The sequence below is a fragment of the Aquarana catesbeiana genome, linkage group LG03 (assembly GCF_042186555.1).
Source record: "Aquarana catesbeiana isolate 2022-GZ linkage group LG03, ASM4218655v1, whole genome shotgun sequence".
In the NCBI taxonomy this organism is placed as follows: domain Eukaryota; kingdom Metazoa; phylum Chordata; class Amphibia; order Anura; family Ranidae; genus Aquarana; species Aquarana catesbeiana.
This window is the reverse complement of record NC_133326.1, coordinates 269,463,956-269,491,891: the sequence shown is the minus strand read 5'-3', so window position 1 is coordinate 269,491,891 and position 27,936 is coordinate 269,463,956. Positions and strand designations below refer to the sequence as shown.

The 27,936-nt window shown below is 40.8% G+C and overlaps 1 protein-coding gene across 2 annotated transcripts in view; it reads right to left on the bottom strand.

Moving 5' to 3' along the window:
• The window catches only part of PTPRR (protein tyrosine phosphatase receptor type R), a 283,853-nt gene that overhangs the window by 125,708 nt on the left and 130,209 nt on the right, over positions 1 to 27,936 (bottom strand). The window contains exons 1-2 of one of the 2 annotated variants that reach the window (XM_073620044.1): positions 8,799 to 8,819; positions 8,563 to 8,673 (exon numbers count right to left, since the gene is read on the bottom strand). In XM_073620044.1, coding sequence (XP_073476145.1) covers positions 8,563 to 8,565 — 3 coding nt within the window. In that variant the 5' untranslated portion in view covers positions 8,566 to 8,673; positions 8,799 to 8,819. Of the gene's footprint in view, positions 1 to 8,562; positions 8,674 to 8,798; positions 8,820 to 27,936 lie in introns of those variants that run through there. The other variant, XM_073620043.1, reaches the window with a different exon arrangement.

The following is a 27,936-nucleotide window of genomic DNA, read 5'->3' as shown; positions in this document are numbered from 1 at the left end:
TTCATGTGCTTATTTGTACAACCACTGGCAAAAAGTATGGAATCACCACTCTTGGATAATGTTCACTAAATTTTTTTAACTGTGTAGAAAAAAACTATTCACCGACATACCTCAAAACTATTTTTATTTAGCATTCCAACTTTCTGGCTTTAAGAAACACTTAAAAAAATTTAAAAAGAAAGAAAACTGTGTTCAGTTGCAACTGTTTTTGCAGATCAAGCAGAGGAAAAAAAATATGGAATTTTGAGGAAAATATTATGGAATCACCATGTACTTTGCAGTTCAAAACAAACATCTGCATCAGATTACATCCTGAAAAATGATGTCATCATCACCAAACATCCTTTCGATTGATAGAATAAGAAAAGTGTCCAAAATCTCAATATAAACTTGTGCATTTATTGAAGATGTATTGACTGTCATCTCCCCCCGTACCTTTACCTGACATGCAACCCCATAATTAATCACCATTATTAACACCTAAACAGAAATAAAAAAAGGTTACAGTGGGCTAAAGAAAAGCTTTCATGGACTGTGGGATAACTGGATGAAAGTGATATTCAGTGATGAATTACGAATCTGCATTGGGCAGGGTGATGATGCTGGAACTTTTGTTTGGTGCCGTTCCAATGAAATATATGAAGACGATGATCTGAAGAAAATATGCAAATTTCCACAATCATTGATGATATGGGGTTGCATGTCAGTTAAAGGTACGGGAGGAGATGATAGTCATTAAATCTTCAATAATGCACAAGTTTATATTGCGATTTTGGACACTTTTCTTATATCATCAATTGAAAGGATGTCATGACATCATTTTTCAGGATGCAATCTTATGCAGATGTTTGTTTTAGAACTGTAAAGTACATGGTGATTCCATATTTTCCTCAGAATTGAGTGATTCCATATTTTCCTCAGAATTGAGTGATTCCATGTTTTTTTCCTATGCTTGATCTGCAAAAACAGTTGCAACTGAATACAGTTTTCTTTCTTTTTTTATTATTTTAAGTGTTTCTAAAAGCCAGAAGGTTGGAATCTTAAATAAAAATAGTTTTGAGGCATGTCTGCAATTAGTTTTTTTTTTTTTTACACAAATTAATAATTGAATGAACATTTTGCATACCTTTTGCCAGGGGTTGTAGGAGTAGGAGACTGGACACGGGTGCATGCAATATTCAAATTCTAGTTATGGGGATAGCAGTTTGCCTCGTTAAAGAAAAAAAACTTAGAGAGAAATTATATTGTATTTTTTGTGATTTTAAGAGATTTTAGTTATTATTTGAGTGTATTCCTCAGAGTCTATTTATATTTTGAAACCCTTGCTCTTTTATATTTTTGGTTTTGTTTTATGTTTAGAGATGTTTAGCCACTAGAGAGAGCTCTTAGTGACCGAGTGCTTCCTCCATATTAATTGTTGAGATAAGATAAAAAACACATATACATGTTCCCCAATTTGGTGTCCGGGGTTAAGGAAAAGACATCTATAAGTGCTTTAAACGGGGTGTCCACTCTCAGCAAAAAAAAAAAAAATAATTTTTGGGGTCTGAACTACATGAAGGTGGAAAAGGCTACAAAATCTTTAAAGTATATTTAGAAAATATAGATCTTTACAGTATATGATGGAAAGCAGTCATTGACAGTTAAAACATTTAGCCATGGAAGCAGGAGAAATCAGAGAATTTTTGGCTGGAAGGCAAACACAACCAACTGGCTCTCTTATGGTAGGGCTAAATTCCTATTGGCTTAAGAATATGCACCAAAGTGTAATGTAGTGTTGCAGTTATTGGTGCCCATGGTATAAGGTGGGTGCTTTCTTAAAGAAAATTTCCTATTGCAACGCACCTCTTTACATACAATATATATGTTTAAAAAGTCAGATTATTAAAGGAGGGAGTCATTTACAAGCTGAACAAGGCGACTGCTGCCATGTGAAAATGATTTGGCCTTGTGTAAATAAAATACTAAACAAAAAAAACACGTAATAACCACATAATCACAAATCCTTTTTATTCAGCTTCCATCAACAAATTCTGCAGTTTTGCATTCTTCCACTATGACTTTCTTTGCAGGTCTTGGCATTCGGTCACATAACATGTCAAAGTGGCAAAGGAAATTGGATAGAAGCCTCTGTGATCGCAGGCCTGAACAGGAAGTAGGTAACAATATTCCCAGGAACTGTCACTGACTGCAGGTCCACTTTGATTAAATTCTGAATGAAATAGTAGCCTACAACCCATACAATATTTTATGTTGGGCTGGCTCTCCTCCCCTCTGGTGCAGTCCTTCCCTCCATACCTGCATACCAGTACAATTCTAATTATTCTCTCTAGAACAGCCTTTCTCAACCTTTTCAACACAGAGGAACCCTTGAAATAGTTCTCCGGTCTCGGGGAACCCCTGCTAAAAATTAGAAATCTACAACTCATGATACAATAGTGTGATGGTCATTGGGAAGAATTACCCCTTACAGATAGCTAAAAAGATCAACGGTGTTAGTGGGAACTTATCTGAGAGGCAGAAATTGCCCAATGCTGAAGGAACCCCTAGCAACCTTTGGAGGAACCCTGGGGTTCCACAGAACCCTGGTTGAGAATCACTGCTCTAGAATGTTGGATTACCCCATGCAGACCTATCAGCAGAGAACTAGAAGTTTGAAAAAAAATTCCAAAGCACTAGTTTGAGTGTAAATCTTGTAACAATAAGTTTTGTTGTTTTTTGTTCATATATGGTCAGCCTGATACTCAATTGTGCCAAATCCATTTGAGCACCAAAAAACAGGAAACTTTAAGAAGGCTACCCACTACCCACTGCTGCCACTCATTGCTTCCTGGTATGTGTAAGAAAACTCCTGTATAGCCAGGTTATTGAGCAAATTGGAAATGGGCATGTAACACAGGGAGGTTGATTTACTAAAGGCGAATATACTGTGCACTGCAAGTACACTTTAAGTGCAGTTGCTCTAGATCTAAGGGGAAGCTCTGAAATGAGGGGAAGCGCTGCTGGTTTCCATCATCCAATCATGTACAAACAAAAATGTTGTTCTTTATTTTCCTTGCATGTGTAATCTTTGCAAAGTGAAGTTTTACCTCATTTACTAAGCTCCGGAGCATGTACACTTATAGTGTACAGTATATTTCCCTTTAGTAAATCAACCCCTATATGCACTCCCGGTTAGTGATGGAACCAAAAAAGCTGGACATACACGCATAGATTTTCTTTCGTTCAGTCTGTGAGCTGAATGAAAGACATCTAACATATTCCTCCATCCATGCTAAACAGCGTGGACAGAAAAAGCTCCCCTTCTGGTTACTGTATTCTGATAGGTGGTACCTGCAGCGAGAATATTCGCCCATCTTCTTCAACAAAAGCTGATTGAACATTTAGCGTTTGGATGGTGCCAACAGGGGCACCCATGGCTCGAATTTTGGGAAATTCAGCAGCCATAAGTGGTAATGTTTTATCTTAAGGGACCTCCTACTAAGAACACTGTCACCTTCATTAGAATATTGTATGCTGAACATTAATATACGGATTAATAACTGCGATGAAGCCATGGGGTTTCTGTAAGTACAGATTTCCGAGTCCATATTTCTTAGCACGCTCTATTACAAAATTGTTTAATTTCAACTTTAACTGGTTCACTTTAAATTACAACTCTTCTAACAAATGTGCTACTTATACACACTGCTCCTAGACTCCTGTATGAAGTATTTTTATGTCATTTCTGCCTGATTGACAGTTAAGAGCAGATGCATGCTGAGACACAGATTAGCATTCATTATGCCTGAGGTGAGGGCTTTTTGTGCCTCTGCTCTTTTCTTAATGCAACTCATGAAAATTTGTTAAAGGGAGCCTATCGTCAATTAGATTCTTATGTTAAAACTTTGATAATATTTACAGTTTACCTTTTTTTTTTATTTCTATAAGTGTTGATTTCCCTGCCTCTGTACCACTTATTGAACAGCAGACAGTTCCTTCCAGGAGAAATGGCAATCATTGCATTATGTTTTTATGGGGAGAATTCTACCCATGGCCTGGGCTGCCTGTTGAGAAACGTCGAGGAGAACAAAAGGCAGAGGCAGTCCAAATACTGCAGCTAGCCTTCTGACTACAACTTTGAATTATAACTGCAGTAGGCTGTAGGAGAAAAATCTATAGGTTCCCCCATCCTTTGTAAACAGCACAGATGTATCAATTCCTGCTGATGGCTATCATATTCAGACAGCTGGTACCTGCAGATTTCAAAATACCCAAACAGTGACTGCAGCAGATTGGCTGTAATCATTGTTAGTGGGACTCTTTTCTGCTGGAATCCTTCGATTTCTTAATCAAAGTTTGTTGAGGTGGGTGGTGTTGGCAGGTGCACTCAAGGCTTGAATTTCAACTGATTCATAGGAATCGGCAAGAAGTTGAGTCATGTATGGCCAGTTTAAGACAAGCTTACTTTGCTTCCCCCCAAAGAGGAAGGGAGAACAGAAACTCTGTCCTGCTATGTAGCCTCATACAGCTAACTGCTATTAACTGACAATATACAGCTCCTCATAGTGCACAAGGAATCATAGTGACCATAAAATAGGAAGTTCACCACAGACGAGCATACCTTTTTTTTTTCACTGTTACAGATGATCTCAGACCTGCAAATCTTTCACAAAAATCTATCTGTATCCTTCTTGAAACAGCCCATTGTTCCAACCATTAAGTAAATAATAACCAATGCATGTTGATGACTTAGGTTTTTGCTCAAGTAAGCCAATGTCACACTGGAGCTTTTCTTGCCAGTAGTTTTTATTTCACTGAAAGTGACACAATAAAGTTGCAATTAATCATCTCAGTGTAAAAGTCAATGGGGGGTATTTACTAAAGGCAAATCCACTTTGCACTACAAGTGCAAACTACAAGTGTAAAGTGCACTGGAAATTGCACTTGGAAGTACAGTCGCTGTAGATCCGGGGGGGACATGCAAGGAAAATAAAAAACAGCAGTTTAGCTTGCACATGATTGGATAATAAAATCAGCAGAGCTTCCCCTCATTTAAGATCTACCCCTCAGATTTACAGCGACTGCACTTCCAAGTGCAAGTTGCACTTTGCACTTGTAGTTTGCACTTCTAGTGCAAAGTGGATTTGCCTTTTGTAAATAACCCCCATGTGATATACTCTAATCTAATTAAAGAGCTGGTGTAATAAAGGGTATTAGGCTACCATGCCTCCCCAAAATGATGTATGTGCCATCCTATGTATCATTCATAAAGCGTTTCCTGTTATTTCCTCATGGGTAATGGTGTCCCCAACCACCCCAGTAAATTTTTGATGATGGATCTGTAAAACATGCAAAGTTGTCAACTTTCCAAAATATGACCTTTTAACCATGTTATGGTTATTATATATGAAAATTATATTTAAAAGGATTACATTTTCAATTTGGAACTTATTTTTTTGCATTTAAGGTGCTGTGAAATAATTACCATTAACTCAAAAAGTAGACTGGTTAATAATTGGGGGTGATATTTTTATTTAATATGTATAAAGATTGAGATGGCACAGTGGCATGGTGATTAGCACATGCGGGATTCAGGTGTTGTTGGGTTTAAATCTCGTCCAGAACACTATCTTTGTGGGATTTGCATGTTTGCGTGGGCTTCCTCTGGGTACTCTAGTTTCCCCATTAAAATCCAAAGACATGCTGGTGGGTTAATTGGCCCTAGTATATGTGTAAAAATTGTCAGTTCCAAACTCAGAAATCGGGGAGGGTTGAGGAAAGACCTGACAGCCTACCTCGAAAAAAAAATCACCAAGAAAAATCTATGGAAAAGGCTTTCATGTTTATAAATCATGATGCCCAGAGGGCTGGTCTGAGCTGGTCCATAGTGATTGATGTTTTTGTGCAGGTGGATAGTTCAGAAAGTCAGGTAGAGTTTTAGGACATAACTTCCCATAACACTGTCAGGTACATTTGGCAACAAAAAACTTTTAATATGATTAGGAGAAGATTCCTATGTCAGGTACAAAATCAGTTGGAGAAAAACCCTTCTTGTGACATCTAAAAGTCCAAATTCTATAAACTTGTATGGCTTTGCTCATGTGAAGGTTTTATTTGTTAGTCATTTATTATAATTATGCACATTCAAAATATAATTATAGTCATACAGACCAGTGAATGGCACATTTATGAAAAAAATAAAGATATAGGATGGCTTGGTGTATAAGAGAGTCTCTGGGTTCTAAGAGACTGTGTAGCCCCATTTAGCCCTGTGTTATTAAAATAGTAGAATTCACCCCAGCCTATCCATATCCAGCAGAAGTCTGTATAAACAATAGTTTGCCATTCTTTAGAATTCATATCTTAAATGTTATAATACATGTTAAATGCAGCATATGTATGCTTTTGCTTTGTCTATCTGTTCTCTAATATAGGGAGACAACATCATGTCCTGTAGACTGTAACAATGCCCATTTGGCCACCAATGCTCTATCCCTATAATCTGATCTTCTGTAAATGTGTCAATTTAGAAAGATGACCATATCTGACATGTATGCAGTTCAGGCTCAAGCTGACGGGACACAATTTTTGGCCAAAACTATGACTGGTTATTCAAGAGCCACTTTTATTTGTTTCTGAAATGATCACATCTTTTATCCTCCGCAAATAATTTCTGATGGGAGAACTGTCAGACCGAAAAGTCAGCAGCAGCCCATGTACCAGTTATTAACAGAAAGATCTAAAACTAACCTTCCATGCTGATAATCTGTCCATGTATGTGAACCTACACCTATGAGACTTTGTGCACAGTTCTCATACTGTAAAAGTTTTTCCAAAATCAGTGCTTTCACAACCACAATGATCATTGTGAAAATATTACATATAGGGGGAGATTTACTAAAACTGGTGCACACAGAATCTGGTGCAGCTGTGCATAGCAACCAATCAGCTTCTAGGTTTTATTGTCAATAGCTTAATTGAACAAGCTGAAGTTAGAAGCGGATTGGTTACTATGCACAGCTGCATCAGATTCTGTGTGCACCAGTTTTAGTAAATCCCTCCACACTGTATACTGCTTAGAGTACCCACAACAACTAGCACTACCAGTGAACAATGAATGCTTTCAAAATAAGAAACTAAAACTATATTGTTTTCAATTTAAAAATGAAGCAGTCACTTTTGGGAAGCCCTTTTAAAGTGAAACTATACAGTAAGAAATATGATGGCTTTCATTGGTGATCCTACCTTCTGAAAAATTCTGGATCACTGGGATCCATGCTAATCCACTGGTTTCAGTACTTTCTAAGCAACAGACCTGAAATAAGTATGCAAATCAAAAGGCCTGAGTTCACTTGCTATATACATGTTCTTGGTATTAAGATCAGAAGTGCAGCCAGGAATCTAGCATTTCAGAAGGTCAGCAATGGCAGCTTACATGTTCCCCTTGGTACTGGTTTCTTTTTAAGTATATTCTTTTATTTTGATGTCACACTTCTACAAACTGCAAATATTCACTGCAGAGAAAAGCCAACACTCTGCTGAAGATCCATATCAAAAGTTCGTTATTAAAATATGCAAATAAATGAACACATGTTCAAGATGCAAATGCCTTTCGGCTGAAAAGGCCTGAAATATAAGCTATCATTCAGGCTTTTTCAGCTGAAATGCATAAACATCTTAATCAAGGTTTAATTTATTTGCCTATTTTAATCGTAAACTTTTGATATGGATCTTTAGCAGATTTCTCGGCTTTTCTGTATAGTAGATGGTCATTAACGGGAGTCCAGCCAATACCCCAGCGTCCTGCAAGCTGGGATAGGATGAGAAGGTTGAGCATACTCATTTTTTGCTTAAATTATAAATATGTAATAAACTATAATTGGAAGCAACTAATTAATAAGTCCTAATTTTACAACTATGAACATTTCCAACACTACTATCAACAACAGAAATAAATGAATAAGTGAATAAATAAAAATATGTTAATACCTGAGTAATTTTATGTGAATCAGATATTCTAACACACAGACATCTAAATTTACATTACACTCTTTGCAGAAGATTTGTTTCATTTTTGTGCTTTTCATTAAGATAAAAAAAACAATAAAACTGTCATGGCATATTTTGTTAGTGGACAATAACAGGAATGATCAATACTGTAATTTCTGATCCTTGTTTAAAATTAATGTCAATTTGTTGACCTGACATATTTTAACACTTTGCTATAACACTAAAGCGCGCAAACATTTTAGCATTCTTTACATCCCTTATACCCAACAATTTTAAACTGCAAAGTGCAGCATGCAAAGTGTTATAACCAATCAGAAATCTTTTTTTTTTTTTATTCTGATTGCTAAACAGATGCAAGATTAAATCTTATTGCTTGCTTTGGGTTAAATAGGAAAATTTAATGAAATTAATTCAATTAAACTGCGGACAGCTCATCAAAAGAAACCAATCTACTCCTGTTATAGGTTAGTTCATAAGGTATAGGTATAGTTTGCAATACACATAACAGTTTGACAGGACAGGACAAATTCTATTAATATACATATTTTTTAATATAGATTTAGGACTCACCATTAAGCATGTGACGATTATGACAAATGTGCTGAGGAAGATAACAATAGTGTAAAAACCTTCTTTGGTCCATATTTTATCAGCTTCATGCTGTCCGTGCAGTACATTTTTCTTAAAGGTAAAGAAAAAAAAGAAGGATTTAAGGACAACGAAGTAGTAACAGCGTCCAGCACTCACTTAAACATATAGAACGGTGTACAGTCAACAGAGACTCGAATGATTTCTGTTAGACTTACGCATGTTTAAACGTCTCTTTAATGCTAAAATAATCTTCCCACACATGTATTATGGTCAGATCTAACTAAAGCAAACACAGTTAATGTTTTTCTTGGAAATCACCTTGCCCATGTAGTAGGTGGGGGCTGATCACCTGTCTGCAGAGGAAAGAGTTAAGACTAATCTTTCATTTTTCCTTCTCAGCCCCTCCTCTATACACCCACACACTGGTGAAGTACATGTAACCCTGCCCGTCTTCCTACAGGTAGAAATGAAGTAATAAGCACAAAGGTTTGTGGAACTTGAACTATTTGGATTGCAGTCATTTGTGGTTATTATGTTCTTTACACATTCCGTCCACATGTTATTCCTTTGGTTTTCATACAAATTAGACCTCAACGTGTCTACCATCTAAGAGCAACTATAGGACACATAGATCACTGGAAGCACAAATATACTTTGCTGAGTTCTACAAATTGTAAAATATTAGGAATAATGTGTGTGAGTAGGAGACAAGCTGATTATTCCTCCTTGCTGCTGCTGCAACAATATACACAAAGTTACAGGATGCAGAAACAAAGCTATGTCATTTTATTTGAAAGGATTAATGTTGTTTGATATACTACAGATTACTAATAAAGAGAAAAAAAAGTTTGAAATCATTTTTACATTGCATTCAGTTGGTCAGATTTACTAAAGGAGTAGCGGCTGCTTACTTAGCAAAGTGAATGTTGTATTTGTAAAGTAAATGGTCCAGTAAGGTATTAAACAAGATGAAGCTGTGCTCATTTTGAATACCCAATCATATAGAAGGTAAATTTAAAAAATATATATTTTTACTTGCACATGATAATTTTAATTGAACACAGTTTTACTACATTCATTAACCACCTCAATACAGGGCACTTACACCCCTTTCCTGCCCAGACCAATTTTCAGCTTTCAGGGCTCTCACACTTTGAATGACAATTACTTATGCAATACTGTACCCATATGAAATTTGCATCCTTTTTTTCCCACACAAATAGAGCTTTCTTTTGATGGTATTTCATGACTAGTGGGTTTTTTTATTTTTTGTGCTATAAAAAAAAAAAGACGTACATTTTTTTGCTAATTAGTAATTTTTCTTCATAAATTTTGGCCAAAATTTATACTGCTACATATCTTTGGTAAAAAATAACCCAAATTAGTGTATATTATTTGGTCTTTGTGAAAGTTATAAAGTCTACAAACTATGGTGCCAGTCACGGAAACTTGATCACTCTGATTAGGCCTTCAGTACATCAGGTGAATCTCATTTCTTGAGACACAAACAAGTCAGGAAAGTACAAATACCCCCCAAATGACCCCTTTTTAGAAAGTAGACATTTCAAGGTATTAAGTAAGTAGCATGGTGAGTTTTTTTTTTTTTTTTTTTTGCAAATATAAATTTTATTAGTTTTTTTTTAAAGAAAGAGAAAGGGCAGAGCCCTGAGAATATCACAACGGTACAAAACAGTTCAAGGGGGTCGCAGCCTCCCGATGGTATATCATAACAATAGATAACACATATTGAAAGACTTGTTAAGCAAATTCTGTTAACATACTACTGTTACTAAAATACATATGTTTCTTCATTGCACTTCTCTTAGTACTTAAATACTGTAGGTATATGTAGAAATTGTCTAACTAGATTTCCAGCTGAATATCAAGTCCTTCTTGGATACTCATGTACTTTAGTCAGGAGGTAGCTACCCGAGATTAAAACAGAGAGATAGAAAAGTTAGTAGTAGAAAAGAAAGAAGAGAATAGATGGGGAGGGGAGGGTGGAGGGGGGGGGAGTGGTAAGGTAAAATAGGGAAGGGGGTAAGGGGGGGATTAGTGGAGACCTTTTTTTTAATTAAATCTTTTTATGTTGGAAATGTTGTTGGTTATTAGTGATTTGGATTCCTGAAAAGGGCCTTCCCTTTCTCAGAATATTTAAACATATTCCATAGTGTCCAAGTTTTCTTATAAAGTGTTTGTCTGTTTTGAGCTGTCATTATGAGGTCCTCCATCTTGTTTATGTCTTCTACCCTATCCACATCGAGGTGGACGGTGGGGTTTGCTGTTTCCAAAGCATGGGGATGCAGGCCTTGGCTGCATTTGTTAAGTGACGTAGAATGGATTTTTTATATGTTTTAAACGGCATGTTGGATACATGGAGTAGGAAAAATGCCGGGTCGTTCGGAATCTGAACTTTTGGGAGATGGAACGGACCGCAGACCAGAAATCCGTCAATTTAGAACAGGACCAGAACATGTGAAGTATCGTTCCCTCCTCCTCATGACACCTCCAGCAGTAATTTGACGTATTGGGAAACATTGAATGCAGGTGGCTAGGTGTTAAATACCACCTAATCAGGATCTTATAGTTTGTCTCCTGCAGTTTAGTACATATTGAGGATTTAAGAGAGAGAGTAATCATGTTCTGCTTCTCTACTGTCGTAAAAGAGCATTGAAGATCGGTTTCCCATTTAGTGATGCATGGCAAGCTAGGCGGTTGTGGGGGTGTGTTTAATAAGGTATACATCTTAGATAAGACCTGTGGTAATGGTTCTGTGTCTACACATATTTCTTCAAACGTAGTCAGACGTCTAGAGTAAGATATAGGGTTTGGAATTGTCTGAAGGAAATGGTGTATTTGTATCGCACTCCAGAATGTCAGCTTGAATGGGCCCGTCGGTTCAACTAGTTCTGGAATGGAGGGCCGTTTATCTTGAATCATAAATTGCGAAGCACCCGCACAGTTAGAACTCCTTAATGATTGAAACTGCCCGGGTGCAACTCCCGGGGGAAATTTGGGGTTCCCCAGAATCGGTGTCAAGGGAGAGTCTTTGGTCGTTAAAGAGGCCTGTAACATTGCATGTAAGCATTGCTTAATAGTGTTGCCTATGAGGGGATGGGACTTCAGCTCCAACGGAAGGGAGTCCCAGCACCACACAGCTGTCCGTAAAGGTATCTTAGTTTGATGTTGCTCTATTTGTGCCCATAATTTAGTCTCTTTATGTCGGTTCCAGTCAACTACTCTGCCCAAATGGGCTGCCTGGTAATATTTCCGTATGTCCGGAAGTGCAACACCCCCATAGTGTTTTGGTATGGAAAGCTGTGATCTCGGGATTTTTTATGTGCCCAGACAAATTGCATAAAGAGATTTTGCACTTGTTTAAAATATACGGTGGGTATCCTAATGGGCAGGGTTTGGAAGAGGTATAAAAATTTTGGTAATATACTCATCTTGATTAAGTTACACCGCCCGAACCAAGAATGTAACCCAGTATTCCAGTCATCCATTAATTTTTTGGTCTTAATTAGTAAGGGGGGAAAATTTTTGGCAAACAGTAGGGTCGGATCCGATGGTATTTTCGTACCTAAGTAGGTCAAGGCTGAGTTAGTCCATCTGAATTTAAAGCTCGATTGCAGATTTGGAAGGGCGTTGGCTGGTATGGAGATTCCCATCGCTTCAGATTTTGAGAAATTAATTTTTAAGTTTGACAACTTCCCATAAATTTCAAATTCTTTGAGGAGGTTAGGTAGGGACTCCACCGGGTTGGTCAGGGAGAAAAGTAAGTCGTCTGCATAGGCGGAGATCTTATGTTGCATGGGATCTAGTATTACTCCTTGTATATGGGGATTTAGTCTTATTTTGGAGAGAAAGGGTTCTAGTGAAAGGGCAAAAAGGAGAGGGGAAAGAGGGCACCCCTGTCTCGTCCCATTCATTATTGGAAAGGGATCCGACAGGACTCCATTCGCCTTCACCTGCGCTGTGGGAGCGGAATATATACCGGCTATTCGACTGAGCATCACCCCCCCTAAACCTGTGTCTGAGCACTGCGAACATGTATTGCCAGCTCACTCTGTCGAACGCTTTTTTGGCGTCGGTATTGAGGAAGACACAGGGGATTCCTCTGGATTTGGTGATATGTAGTAAATTTAGTACCTTTATAGTGCTATCTCTAGCCTCCCTAGACGGAATGAATCCAACTTGGTCTAGGTGGATAAGCTGTTGGAGGTGCTGCGCCAGCCGAGTCGACAAAATTTTAGTAAACAGCTTAAGGTCAAGGTTTAACAGCGATATGGGTCTGTAGCTACCACATGCCGCCGGGTCCTTCCCTCCTTGTGAATTACCAAAATATGGGCCCACAAGGTCTCTCTAGCAAAAGCTTTACCCTCTCCTATTTTGTTAAACAACGTGACCATACGAGGTCCCAGTATAGGGAAAAGTGTTTTATAGTATTGTAATGTATAGCCATCAGGGCCTGGGGCTTTACCTGTTTTCATTGTTCCTATGGCTGTTTGTAGTTCTGCTAAAGTTATGGGTGAATCTAATTCATCTCTAATCTCCTGTGGGAGAGATGTCATTTGGAAGGACATGATGTAGTTTTCTATTTCGGTAGTGGTAGAAGTTACCTGTGGCAAGTTGTATAAACTAGAATAAAACTATCTGAATTCTTCAGTGATTTGTGCAGGTAAGGTTGCCTTTGTGCCTCTAGAGGTGGAGATGTGTGGGATGTAAGTCGCTGATTTGTGTTTTCTGACCAGTTTGGCTAATAGTTTTCCGCATTTGTTCCCTGATTCATAAGTCTGTTTACGACATATCTGTATGGCTGCTTTCGCCCTGTATTGCAGGAGGTCCGTTATTTTCCATCTAATAGTTGTCAGTTCTGTCTCAGAGGTCTTTATAGGGGCGTGTTTGTGTCTGGCTTCTAGGGCGGCTAGTTCGAGTAACAGTTGGGAAAGCTGCCTATTCCTCCCTTTTTTGATACGGGCCCTGTGAGATATGAGGATTCCCCTAAGGACTACCTTGTGAGCTTCCCACAATATGCCCGGGTCACAGTCAGGTTGGTCATTTTCTTGAAAGTATAGATTAACTGCCCTCGTTACTTCCGTCAATATCTCTGGGTTTTGTAGTAGGCTCTCATTTAGACGCCAAAAGCGGTGCTTCGGAGAAGAAGTCTCCGACAAGCGGTAGTTCAAATATACAGGTGCGTGGTCTGACCAAGTCCTATTTCCAATTGAGGTTTGTTCCACAGCATGTAGCTGCGTATGGGGGATCAAGAAGTAATCAATTCTGGTGTACGTTTGAGTAGAATGTAAAGTCTCATTCTCCTGAGTGTTGTAAGCGCCAGACATCAATTAACTGAGATTTATGTAGTGTTTGAGCTATCTTTTTAAGATGGTTCGGTGGGGTCGACGTTTTACACGACGATGTGTCCGCCGAGGGGATTAGAGGTGCATTAGGTCTCCTCCTAATATCAATTGTCCTTCTCGAAAGTCATTTAGCTTCTCTAGAGTCTCTTTCAAAAACTTGGCCTGTTGTTCATTAGGGGCATATATGGTTGCTAGTGTTACCTTAATTGTACCAATTAGGCCTTTAAGAAACACATATCTACCAGTCGGGTCTATTTTAGAATTCTGTAGCTGCCAGTGAATCTTGCTTGAGATTAAAATAGAAACTCCTTTAGATTTAGACTCCGGATTCATGGAGTGATAGGCTACTGGAAAGTGTCTATTTTGTAGGTATGGTAATTTATTGGTCTTAAAGTGTGTCTCTTGGATAAAAGCTATGTCTGTATTAGTTCGTTTTAGGTCATCTAACAACATACGTCTCTTCTCTAGTATGTTGAGTCCTTTCGCATTTAGAGACATTACTTTATTTTGCTGGCCGCCATCTTACGGTAGGATGGGGGGGGAGGAGGGGGAGGGAAATGGGTTCAGGTAAGGAGGCTGAAGGGAGGATAAAATGTGGGAATAGAGAGAAAAGTAAGGGTAGAAAGAAGAGAAAGAGGGTTAACAGAACACAGAGAAGATACAGTCAAGGTCTAGTGCCTTGCCCGTTTCAAAACCCCTAATTAGGGTGTATATTTTGCATATGGCCCCCAAAAGGTACAATTCTGTCCTCCAGGGGGATATGCTACTCTAAGTGGGAGAGGGGTAGGACAAGGCTCGAAAAGGCGAGACTCCCGTCCACCTCCCCACCCCAGCCCATCTGGAAATAGTCATTAAAGTATTAACTATGCATCTTTTCAAACATATCAAACGTATCAGCAGCTCAACTTAAAAGAACTTAATATAACTAAGTGGGTGAATACTGTGAGTCTTTCTGACTAACGGCTCAGCTCACCACTTGGAACATTGCACTGTAACAACCTAACGTAGCTAGAAATTCGACCCAATTCTGCTAGAGAGTATTACAGAATAAACCTGGACCCTTAACCAGCCATAAATAATGTCTCATAGCTTCAGAGCTTATTTTACATTAGCTTACGACCTGCATCTTGGTTCTTCCTTGACGTCTAGCGTGTTGTGTGACATCTGCCGGGTGGGCATTCCATGACTCCACCAACCAGTAGCCAGAATGCCCACTCCTGGAGCCAACGAGGACTGGCTCTGCAGGCCACTACACACATCAGGCCTCTAAAGGCTAGTGTCCTTTAGCTTCTCTTTCCTGTAAAGTGTCTGCTTCTGTTTTCGTCAAATTATGTAAATCACCTACATGAACCTGTAGGGCAATAGCAAGAGCACTTATAAAGCTGTGGGACAGTTCCTTTTAAGTAACTTGTAAATGTCTAGGCCTGCTATCTTGTAAGTTCCGTGTACCATAGTTATCATCACATGGTGTTGTGTCTCCTGTACAGGGTAGTGTGCTAGTTCAAGTGGAAGGTGTCACCAGTGACAAGTAAACTACCTTAGTGCAGCCATGGTAGGGACAGAGATAATCAGTAACGGTTTCAGCTGCCCTCCATTCAGCAAGAGACAAAAGAAGTTCAGATCGTTCCATGGTCATGGTATGCTAGGGTCAACTGTTGAATAGAGGTAACAGTCCAACTCAAACAAAAGGGAACAAGAACTCCAGAACACTATTTCTCAGTGAGTTTTCATGTTGTGGGTAAACCTATAGTTCACGACTCACGTGTGTCTTCCTGAGAAGGTGCCCTGGGTCGACGGCGGTTTCGTTGTTGCCTTGGTGGGAGATTGCTTCCCATGCCTGATATGGGCGGACGACCTTGTGTACGCGGGAGAGGTCCCAACCAGTTTGGGACTTCAATAGGGTCTGTGTTCAGGAAAGCAAATAAGGCAGGTAGCGCATCTGGATTGTGCAGGGTGAAGATCCTCTGGTCTTTCCTGAATGTGGCAGACAGGGGGTACCCCCATCGATACGTAGCCCCCTTCCTTCTAGCAAGGTCTAGCAAGGGCTTCAGGATCGCATGCCTCTGTAGGGTAGTGCGGGATAAATCCGGAAAGATCTTGATTGTGACACCGTCTATTTCTGGGTCTTCCGCTTCCCAGGCTCTATGCAGGATCTGTTCTTTATGCACATAATGGTGTACCCTACAAATGACATCTCTTGGTCTCAGGGATCAGTTGGCTTAGGGCCTAATGCGCGGTGTATCCTGTCTATGACGGTCTGGTAGATCAATACCTGGAAGGCTGCGGAAGATGGCAATCGCTGTGTCTGCTAGATCCTCCGGTCCTGTGGCCTCTGGGAGTCCCCGGAGGCGCAGATTGTTCCTGCGACTCCGGTCCTCCATCTCTTCCAAACGTAACTGTTGGTCTTGCAGCGCTTCTACTTGTGCATCCTGGCTTTCCTCCACAGCCGACATTCGGCGTTCCAGTGCTGACAGGGAGCTCTTAATTCAATTCTAGAAGCCTGTGCGCTGACATCCACCCTCACTGCTTTCATCTCCTTGCGGTGTGCTGCTTCAACTGTAGCTATGAGTGCCGCAATGTCATTTTTTGTCGGTAGGGCCTGTAAGAGAGCGCGGAGCTCTGTATCCACTCCGGGAGTGTGAATTGAGGGCTGTGAGTGCTCACCGAGAGCAGGGCAGAGGTCCACAGGGAAGCCAGCGTAGTTGTCTGCCGCCTGTGTGTCCCTCTGTGGTGACGGGGAGCCGTCTGTCTCCCTGTGTGTTCTCCACGTGGCGCCGCCATCTTAAGTTCCAGGGAACCGAGGAGAGATAGCTGGAATCTCCTTCTGAGTTCTCCCGATGTGGGTGGCTGAGGGGTAGATTTAGTCGATCTGCTGCTCTTCTTCGTTGCTTTCCTTCTGGCTGAGTGCATAGTTTTAAATTGCAGGCTGAAATAGCCGGGGTAGGGGTAAGACGGCCGGGAGCTCAGCTAATACACGTCTCTCCTCAGCCATGTCCAGGCCACGCCCCCCATGGTGAGTTTTTTTAAGTTGTAATTTTTTCCCACAATTCTTTGCAAAATGAAGATTTTTTATTTTTATTTTTTTTGGAATTTTGGAAAGCAAACACCCCAACGTATAATCTATAAGGCATAATGAGTCTTTTGAACAGTTCATTTTTTTCCAGAAGTTTTTGGAATATGTAGAAAAAAAATGAAAATGCATTTTTTTTACACAGAGTTGTCAATTTATAAGATATTTCTAACACATAGCATGTATATAGCAAAAATTACACCCCAAAATACATTCTGCTACTCTTAAAGAGTATGGTGATACCACATGTGTGAGACTTTTACACAGCCTGGCCACATACAGAGGCCCAACATTGAGGCCTTCAGGCGTTCTAGGAGCATAAAGTACACATCTCATTTCATTCCTACCTATCACACTTTTGAAGGTCCTGGAGCACCAGGACAGTGGAATTACCCACAAATTTACGCCATTTTGGAAAGCAAACACCCCAACGTATATTCTATGAGGCATGGGCTGCAAATAGGTACACGGGTACTCTGATGGGCTGGAGACAGGTACTTGGGTAACTTGATGAGCTGCAGACAGGTACTCAGGTACTCTGATGGGCTGGTGACAGGTACTCGGTTACTCTGATGGGCTAGTGACAGGTACTCGGGTACTCTGATGGGCTGGTGACAGGTACTCGGTTACTCTGATGGGCTAGTGACAGGTACTCGGGTACTATGATGGGCTGGTGACAGGTACTCGGGTACTCTGATGGCCTGGTGACAGGCACTCGGGTACTCTGATGGCCTGGTGACAGGTACTCGGGTACTCTGATGGGCTACAGATAGGTACTCGGGTACTCTGATAGGCTGGTGACTGGTATTCGGGTACTCTGAAGGGCGGAGACAGGTACTCAGTACTCATATGAACTGTGACGGGTACTCATATGGACTGTGAAAGGTACTCAGGTACTCATATGGACTATGACAGGTACTCAGGTATTCAGTTACTCATATTGACTGTGACAGGTACTCAGGTACTCTGGTACTCATATGGACTGTGACAGGTACTCAGGTACTCATATGGACTGTGACAGGTACTCGGGTACTCAGATGAACTGTGACAGGTACTCGGGTACTCAGATGGACTGTGACAGGTACTCGGGTACTCAGATGAACTGTGACAGGTACTCGGGTACGCAGATGGACTGACAGGTACTCGGGTACTCAGATGGACTGTGACAGGTACTCAGGTACTCAGATGGACTGTGACAGGTACTCAGATGGACTGTGACAGGTACTCGGGTACTCAGATGGACTGTGACAGGTACTCAGGTACTCTGATGGACTGTGACAGGTACACGGTACTCAGATGAACTGTAACAGGTACTTTGATGGGTGGTGACAGGTACTTTGATGGGTGGTGACAGGTCCTCTTTATTGGGGGGTGTGATTGGTGTACACTGTAAGCGGTAATGAGTAGTTACCGCAATCTCCTTCTCACACACGATCGGTGTGTGAGGAGGAGAACCCGTTAACAACCTGTTACTGCTCTATGTTTACATTTAGTGATCGGCTGTGAAAGGATCACAGCCGATCATGTGGTAAACAGCCGCCAGCCAATGGCTGTTTACCAGCGTCGGTGACGAGCAGTGTTCCCGGCAACACGCTGCCACCAACATGCATGCGCAGCGTGATCGCGCACATGTGCCGTGCAAAGTCGGGCGGTACCATCTGTGTTCGGCCGTGACTTCATCACGGTCGATCACGTGGTAAACAGCCATGCCTAATGCCCATGGAGAGCGGTGTCTCCGTGACACGCCGCCACGGAAGGAACAGGGATGCGCGCACATGATTGCGTGCATTATCCTGTTTAAATGGACGAACGTCATATGACGCCCGCCCAGAACGAGAGCCGCGCTGCCTGGCCATCAAATGACAGCCGACGGGCGGCAATCGGTTAAAGACATAGTTCACATTTAGCCAAAAGACGCCTATGCAGATAACGGACGTCTGTATAAAAACAAACTGTGCAGCTTTGACCAAAATTGAGAGATACCCTTGATATACAATAGGTGTGGACCATTTAAAGGCCCAATCCCCTGGTTAAACTTGGTGCTTGTGAGTATGGGGGAGACAGGTTTGCTTGCAATGTGAGTATAAGTGGGGAGAGGGGGTGCACACTGGATTTGATTTACTAAAACCGGAGAGTGCAAAATCTAATGCAGCTCTGATGCAACCAATCAGCTTCTAACTTCAGCGTGTTCAATTAAGCTTTCACAAAACACCTGGAAGCTGACTGGTTTCTATGCAGAGCTGCACCAGATTTTGAACTCTCCAGTTTTAGTAATTCAACCTCATTGTCACTTGTCATTGAATTTGCAAAGTGACTGTAGCTCTTTAAAGCTGAATTCCGGGAATTCAGCCACTAACATCTGCTGGAATTCATTGGACTTAACTCCTAGTAATTCAGAGCATTTGAGAAAGTGGCTGAATTCTTGGAGTTCAGCTTTCAATTTCCATACTATGTCTGAGCTCCACTCAACAACCAGAGTGCCAGGGGAGTGAGCTTGGACCTTTTACCCTAGCTACTATTAAGAAACCAAACTCATCCATTTATAATTGTGTAAAACTTTCAGTTTCTCTGTTAAAACCAAAAGTTTACTAACTTCCTATTTCATAATGTGCTTTTATATTTGGCTAACAACAGTTATTCTGAAATATGTATTTGCATATATTTTACATTTCTTACGGATATTTTATCCCAACAGCCTTTATGTCTACAAACTGGAATGTAAGGTGATACAGTCAACTGGATAGAACTATTATTTTTCTAGATTATAACCTCAGAAGTAAATTCAGGTTAGTTGTTATGCTCAGAACCTCAGCTTTTCTTTCCCTCCAGTCTTTTTATGAATGCTCAGTATAAACTAACAATGGCAAACATGCTGTTATGGGTATGCATTGCCTTAACATACTGTAAACATGTAGCTTCATTCACTGAATATGATATTCAGTAGTCTACCTTTTATTAAAAATCTCACAAAGCACTGAAGTGGTCTTAACAGACACCTAGGGTCACAGACTCTAAGATCAGTAAAATTGTGTATTGTACATCTCTGTAGTGTGATTGTTTAGCTGACTGGATACATTTGTAACAAATTGTTTAGATACGACCTCACTGTACAGGTTTTGGTAATTATTGTTGAACTAGAACAGTCATTCTCAAAATTTTTACACCAGAGGAACTCCTAAAATAGCTTTTGAGTCTCAGGGAACCCTTGCTAAAATGAAGTAAGTGGTAAGTGGAAAAATGCCTCTGTTGATCAGTAAGAAGGATGCAACCCTGAAACTGGTGATCAGAATGCCACCTTTACAGATTGATAGCACTACTATCAACCCGTTCCCACATGCCAAGGTTCTTGGTGTAATCCTGGACTCTGAACTATCCTTTTAGCCCACCGTTCAATCACTGTCCAAATCTCTGCAACATCTCCAAAATAGGCTCCTAACCAATGACACCACTAAACTCAATCCCTGGTCATCTCCCTCCTCAACCACTGCAACTGCCTCCTCACGGGATTACCTTTACACAGGCTATCTGCCCTTCAGTCCATCAAGACTCATCTATCTTACCAACCGTTCAGTGTCTGCTACTCCTCTCTGTCAATCCCTCCACTGGCTTCCGCTCACCCACAAATTAAATTCAAAATACTAACAACAACTTACGAAGCCATCCACAACTTGGCCCCCAGCTACATCAATAACCTAGTCTCAAAATACCAACCTAATCGTTCTCTTCATTCCTCCCAAGGCCTCCCGCTCTCTAGTTTCCTCATCACCTCCTCCCATGCTCGCCTCCAGGACTTTTCACAAGCCTCTCCTATTCTATGGAACTGCCTACCCCAATTTGTCTATCTCCTATTATGTTTGCTTTTAGATGATCCCTGAAAACCCTCCTCTTCAGAGAAGCCTATTCTGTCCACATCTAACTTCTCTACTTTTATTTTTTCTATTAGATCATCCCCCACAGTTATCACCTTTTGTATTACTTGACCCTCCCTTCTAGATTGTAAACTAGCAGGGCCCTCTGATTCCTCCTGTAGTGAATTGTATTGTAACCCTCATGTTGTAAAGCACTGAGTAAACTATTGGCGCTATATAAATCCTGTATAATAATAATATTTATAATTTACAGACAGCTATAAATATCTTAGCTGTCATGCAGCTGGCACTGCCTAAGAACCCCTAGAAATCTCTGGAGGAACCCAATGATTACACAGAGCCCTGGCTGAGAATGGCTGATCTAGAAAATCAAATACTGTATGATACAAAATTTGACTTTGTAGCCAAGTTAACACTTTGCAATATCTTGTATCCTGGCTGGTACCCCGCCATCTTACCTTTGTGGGGGTTTTCTTGTTTCATTGTGCAAAAATCTCCTAGCCCTAACGCTATGCCTAACAATAGTTTATTATATTAGTGGTATTTATGTGGCATTTTCATTAAAAACTTCTGGATTCAATAATGACTCACACAGTCATATATTTTTGTTGTACTCTTTTAACTCATTCAAAAAAGTAAGTGGAATCACAAAATGTAAAAAAAAATGGAATACAATGTGATAAAATAAGCTTTTGAACAGCTACTTCAAAATGCTTCCTCCGGCATACTAATCTTTTTGAGTACTTGAAAATGAATTCATGTAGGGAATAGATGTTTGATTAACACTAGTTTTTTTTTTTACCAGGAGTTTAGCTACAAAAAAAGCATAGCAGCATCTCCACCCTTTGTTTGAGGATTGAAAGTAAAGTACAACTAAAGGGGTGTATATATACACTATATTACCAAAAGTATTGGGACACCTGCCTCTCCACGCACATGAACTTTAATGGCATTCCAGTCTTAGTCCGTAGGGTTTAATATTGAGTTGGCCCACCCTTTGCAGCTATAACAGCTTCAACTCTTCTGGGAAGACTGTCCACAAGGTTTAGGACTTTTTAGGCTTTTTAGTGCATCTATTGGACTGTTTGACCATTCTTCCAGAAGCGCATTTGTGAGGTCAGGCACTGATGTTGGATGAAAAGGCCTGGCTTGCAGTCTCCGCTCTAATTCATCCCAAAGGTGTTCTATCTGGTTGAGGTCAGGACTCTGTGCAGGCCAGTCAAGTTCCTCCACTCCAAACTCGCTCATCCATGTCTTTATGGATCTTGCTTTGTGCACTGGTCAAAATCATTTGCTGGAGGAGGGATTATGGTGTTGGGTTGTTTTTCAGGGGCTTTGCTGGGCACCTTAGTTCCAGTGAAGGGAACTCTTAAGGCTTCTGCATACCAAGACAATTTGGACAATTTCATGCCCCAACTTTGTGGGAACAGTTTGGGTTTGGCCCGTTCCTGTTCCAACATGACTGCGCACCAGTGCACAAAGCAAGGTCCATTAAGACATGGATGAGCGAGTTTGGGGTGGAGGAACTTGAGTGGTCTGCACAGAGTCCTGACCTCAACCAGATAGAACACCTTTGGGATGAATTTGAGCGGAGACTGTGAGCCAGACCTTTTCTCCATCATCAGTGACCTCACAAATGCACTTCTGGAGGAATGGTCAAACATTCCCATAGACACACTCCTAAACCTTGTGGACAGCCTTCCCAGAAGAGTTGAAGCTGTTATAGCTACAAAGGGTGAGCCAACTCAATATTGAACCCTGCGGACTTGGACTGGGATGCCATTAAAGTTCATGCGTTTGGAAGGGCAGGTGTCCCAATACTACCAAATGTATTGGGACACCTGCCCTTCCACACACATGAACTTTAATGGCATCCCAGTCCAAGTCCGCAGGGTTCAGTATTGAGTTGGCTCACCCTTTGTAGCTATAACAGCTTCAACTCTTCTGGGAAGGCTGTCCACAAGGTTTAGGAGTGTGTCTATGGGAATGTTTGACCATAGTAGTATAGTAGTATAGGTAGTATAGTGTGTGTGTGTAAAATAGTAATATATATATATATATATATATATATATATATATATATATATATATATATATATATTTATATATATAAAATTAATATTGTCAAAAGTATTGGAATGTCTGCATTACACGCACATGAACTTTAATGGCATCCCAGTCTTAGTCCGTAGGGTTCATTATTGAGTTGGCCCACCCTTTGCAGATATAACAGCTTCAACTCTTCTGCGAAGGCTGTCAACAAGGTTTAGGAGTGTGTCTATGGGAATGTTTGACCATTCTTCCAGAAGCACATTTGTGAGGTCAGGTACTGATGTGGTCGAGAAGGCCTGGCTCGCAGTCTCCGCTTTAATTAATCCGAAAGGTGTTCTATTGGGTTGAGGTCAGGACGCTGTGCAGACCAGTCATGTTCCTCCACCCTAAACTCGCTAATCCATGTCTTTATGGATGTGTTGGAATGGCCTAGTCAAAGCCCAGACCTCAATCCAATAGAAAATCTGTGGTCAGACTTAAAGATTGCTGTTCACAAGCGCAAACCATCCAACTCGAAGGAGCTGGAGCAGTTTAGCAAGGAGGAATCGGCAAAAATACCAGTGGTAAGATGGGGCAAGCTCGTAGAGATTTTTCCAAAGTGACTTGGAGCTGTAGCCGCAAAAGGTGGCTCTATAAAGTATTGACTTTAGGGGGGTGAATAGTTATGCACATTGACTTTTTCTGTTATTTTGTCCTATTTGTTGTTTGCTTCACAATAATAATAAAAAAAAAAACATTGTCAAAGTTGTGAGCATGTTCTGTAAATTAAATGATTAATACCCTTAAACAATCCATGTTAATTTTAGGTTGTGAGGCAACAAAACACGAAAATGCCAAGGGGGGGGTTGAATACTTTTTCAAGGCACTGTGTACTCTGCATTTAGCATAGCCTATATATTCAGTGTTTACTCTATATTCTGTCACTGCAGGCAGTGTATTTAAAAAAAAAAAAAAAAAAAAAATATATATATATATATATATATATATATATATATATATATATATATATATACGCTGCCTCCAGTGTAGTCTATATCTACAGTGCATTCGGTGGTGTACTGTTTCGGGCGGTGTATTAATATATCTATATACAGTCTTCTCTGTGTATAAATATATATATATATACTCTGCATTCAGTGTAGCCTATATCTACAGTGCATATATATATTCTTTCTATTAATATATAAGTATGTGTTGAGTCCGAGTGGCAGCAGCAGAACACAAGCTCACTGGCAATATGCACAATGGTTGCTTTTCAAGAAACTGTATAAACCAGTGTAGACTAAGGCCCCTTTCACACGGGACGGATCCGTGTTGATCCGCCCCGTGTTTATCCGCTGCTCAGCGGGGATCGCTCCGTTTTCCCCAGCTGAGTAGGCAGATGACAGGGCGGGACCCGCACACTGTGCAGGGACCGCCCTGTCAGATCTCCGCTCTCCCCTATGGGGGATCGGAGGAACACGGACCGTCTGTCCGTGTTCCTCCGATCCGATCTGCAGACGGATAGAAAAATAGGATTTTCTTCCGTCCGCAGAATCGGACGAGAGCGGGGCCGGATGACATCGGGTGTTAGCAGATGTACATCCGCTGACACCCGCTATCCCATAGGGATGCATGTATGTCCGTATTTCATCCGAAAACGGATGGATGAAATACGGACATACTGTCCGCGTGTGTGAAAGGGGCTTAATGAGGAAAGACAAAGAAAGTAAAAAAAGGTAAGGTAATATAGAGCTATAACAGGAACAGAGAAGATATTGAGTGAAGATGAGAAATGAGAAATAAAAAAATAGAAGACACAATGATGTGCCTTGTGAGCAGAGTATGCACTGACTAGACATGTGCAGAATGGAAAAATTTGTTACGTTTTGTTTCAGATAGAATTCGTATCATTTCGTTTTCATTAAATTTCTTTTAGTTTTCGTTAAAATCAGTTTCATTTATTAATTTTCTAATGAATTCCAACTTTTTAGAACAATTAGAATTCAGATCAGTTGAAAAACGATCGACCGATTAGAATTCTGTGTGAATAAATAGCTGGTTGTTAAGCAGCGGGCCAGGGAGCCATCTGTCAGCGGGCTTCCCCACTGACAGATGACGAGTATGAAGATAAAGAATGCTGGCAATTTCCTGGCAATAGAAAAATGTTTTTAAAAAATGGCATAGGGTCTTAAATGATCTCAGGAGTGTCTCATACTGATGACAAAAGCATGCAGTATTTGCCTCTTGAAGCCCATGGACACAGACCCTAAAGCCCCATACACACGATCCGAATATCGGACGAATGATCGTCCGTTTTTGTTTGCATGCTAATCTCACATCGAATCTGATGAGTTTACTAAAGTCCCGAAAATTCCCGTAGGACAGAATAAAAATTCGGAAGCGATGTCATGTGTTGCAATGCATTTGTATTGCATTTTCGAACGATAGCTGTACCGATTAAACGAAAATCGTACGATCTGGCATCGTACGGAAAAAATTTCCGTGCATGTCCGATAGAATAATATCGGATGAACTGTCCTGATCGGCTCTCGAAAGCTCTGTACTAACGATCCGATTATCGTACGATCGTTTCGAATGCGGCATTTTACGTACGATTTTCGGATCGTGTGTACGGGGCTTTATAGTCACTAATAGACTTGGGGAGATGCAATCACTGAGCAGCAAATGATATCACCTGTGATGTATTTCAGTTATCTTGCAAATCTGGCCTGTTGGTGGGTCCTGAGGACCGGAGTTGAGAACCACTGCTCTACACCTTAACTTGCCTAGTGTACAGTATGTAGCTTGCCAGTTTATACAGAAACTAATGTTTCATTAGTAGGAATAGTTACTGTTATTGAGTCCTGGCAGTTACCAACTGCACTTTGTATAGCTTGGTGAATAACATTACGGCACTAAAGCTGAACTCCAGACAGGTATAAAAAATACTCAATAACGCAATAGGAAACCAGGAACAAGGTCAAATCACATGTAACTTTAATAGACCCAGCACATTCCAGCCCTGGCCAGGGCCACCCCTCTTTAACGTTACACCCAGTACGGGCTTGATCACATAGATAGGGGGAGCATAGAGGAAAATAATTTTTTATGCAGTTTACCATGAATGTTGCAGTATACTGCATAAAAAACAGTATATGAATGCAGTATACCATGAATCTACATTATCATATAATGTAGATTTTTTGTGACTTTGCATTTTTTATAGTATGTATCCCCTTAAGTAAGACGTAAGTAAAAGAGAAAGCAACAAATTACACCTTTTTGAGAATAAACATATTATAACAGAGTTAGGCCCCTTTCACACTGGGGCGGTGGGGGCGTCGGCTGTACAACAGCGCTATTTTTAGCGCTGCTGTACCGTCGTTTTTGCAGCGGTATTCGGCCGCTAGCGGTGTGGTTTTAACCTCCGCTGGCGGCCGAAAAAGGGTTAAAATCCCTCGTACAGGGATTTTGCCGCGGTATAGCCGCGCTGTCCCATTGATTTCAATGGGCAGGAGCGGTGAAGGAGCGGTGAATACACCGCTCCTTCACTGCTCCAAAAAAGCGGTTTGCAGGACTTTTTTCACCGTCCTGCCTGCGCACCGCTTCAGTGTGAAAGCCCTCGGGCTTTCACACTGAACAAACAGCGGAGGCTGTTTAGGGGCGGTTTGCAGGCGGTATTTTTAGCGCAATAACGCCTGCAAACCACCCCAGTGTGAAAGGGGTCTAAGAGATTTCCCAGTGCACTGTGAATTGTACTGAGCAGCACATGGTGTGCTTTTTTTCACAGTGTGTGAATACAAAGCATCTGGCTCTCCTTTCATTCTAGGACCCTAATTTTCCACTTATCTGACTTATTCTATTACACTTTTGAAACAGTTTTTATTTTACGAAAGTAATTTACTATAAAAGTCAGTTGTTCACAAGTCCACAACTGCAGTTGGTTACGAGGTGATGCATTAACAAGAATTAGAATATAATACAGTGTTGATGATCATGATGCAGCTGCTATCACAGTTTTGAAAGTGATGATACAGAGTGAACTTCAAGGAAAGGAATGAGGGAAATCCATTATATATGGCCATTCAGAGACTAAACCTATCAGCTTTAACTAAAATTAGTGGTTGAAAAGTAATGGGGATTGAAGAACAGAACTAGTATCAGTGTTGGGGTTGTTCATGACACTCATTAGAACTAAAGTAGCCTGGATAAGCTGTGAAACGTCATCAACATTACAAAACAAATTCTGTTGAATCTGACGATTACTAGCTAACATCCTGGTTCTGCTGATTTCGCAGGTATAGCGGATGTGGCGGAGGAGGATATAAGGTACACAAAACAACACATATCCAGAACAAATCAGCCTGCGTCTTACTTAGTAGAGTATATTTGACAGTTTTTTTGTGCATTTGCAATCTATGGCAACCAACTAAAATGATTCTGCAAAGCTCCCACACAAATTTTACACTGTAGATGTGTCAGATTTTCACTCAAACACAAGCACAACTAAGGCAGGAATTTTCTTTCCTTTCACCATGAGCGGAAGGAAAGAAAAGAGTTCCCATTCCCCACCAACACAGTCGGCATGGGGGGGGGGGGAGGGGTGAGCCTTCCCTGCCAGCAGAACATTAGTGTGATTAGTGTTGCCAGCTATAGCGAGCTGCACTAGTTATTTGGGAAGAACCCGACAGATTGGCTGTACAGAAGTAATTTGGTAGATCGACTAGTGTGCAACCAAGGTGCACAAAAATGGCTGATCCCTGCTGAACCGTCTGAACTACAATCGATGTATGGCAGGCTTAAAGTGGTTGTAAACCTCAGTCATGGAATCTGAGCAAAGCATGTATATCTGTAGTATTTACTTATCTATTTCCAAAGCTCTAAGTGTTGTTTCTCTCTGGTACTTCGTTCCTCTGTTATCAGCAAGAGTCACTTCTGAGAAGATTTCCCAACACATGCAATAAAATTTGTGTCAGGGAGGGAGATACAAGCAAGGAACTTGTCTTTTCACAAGACA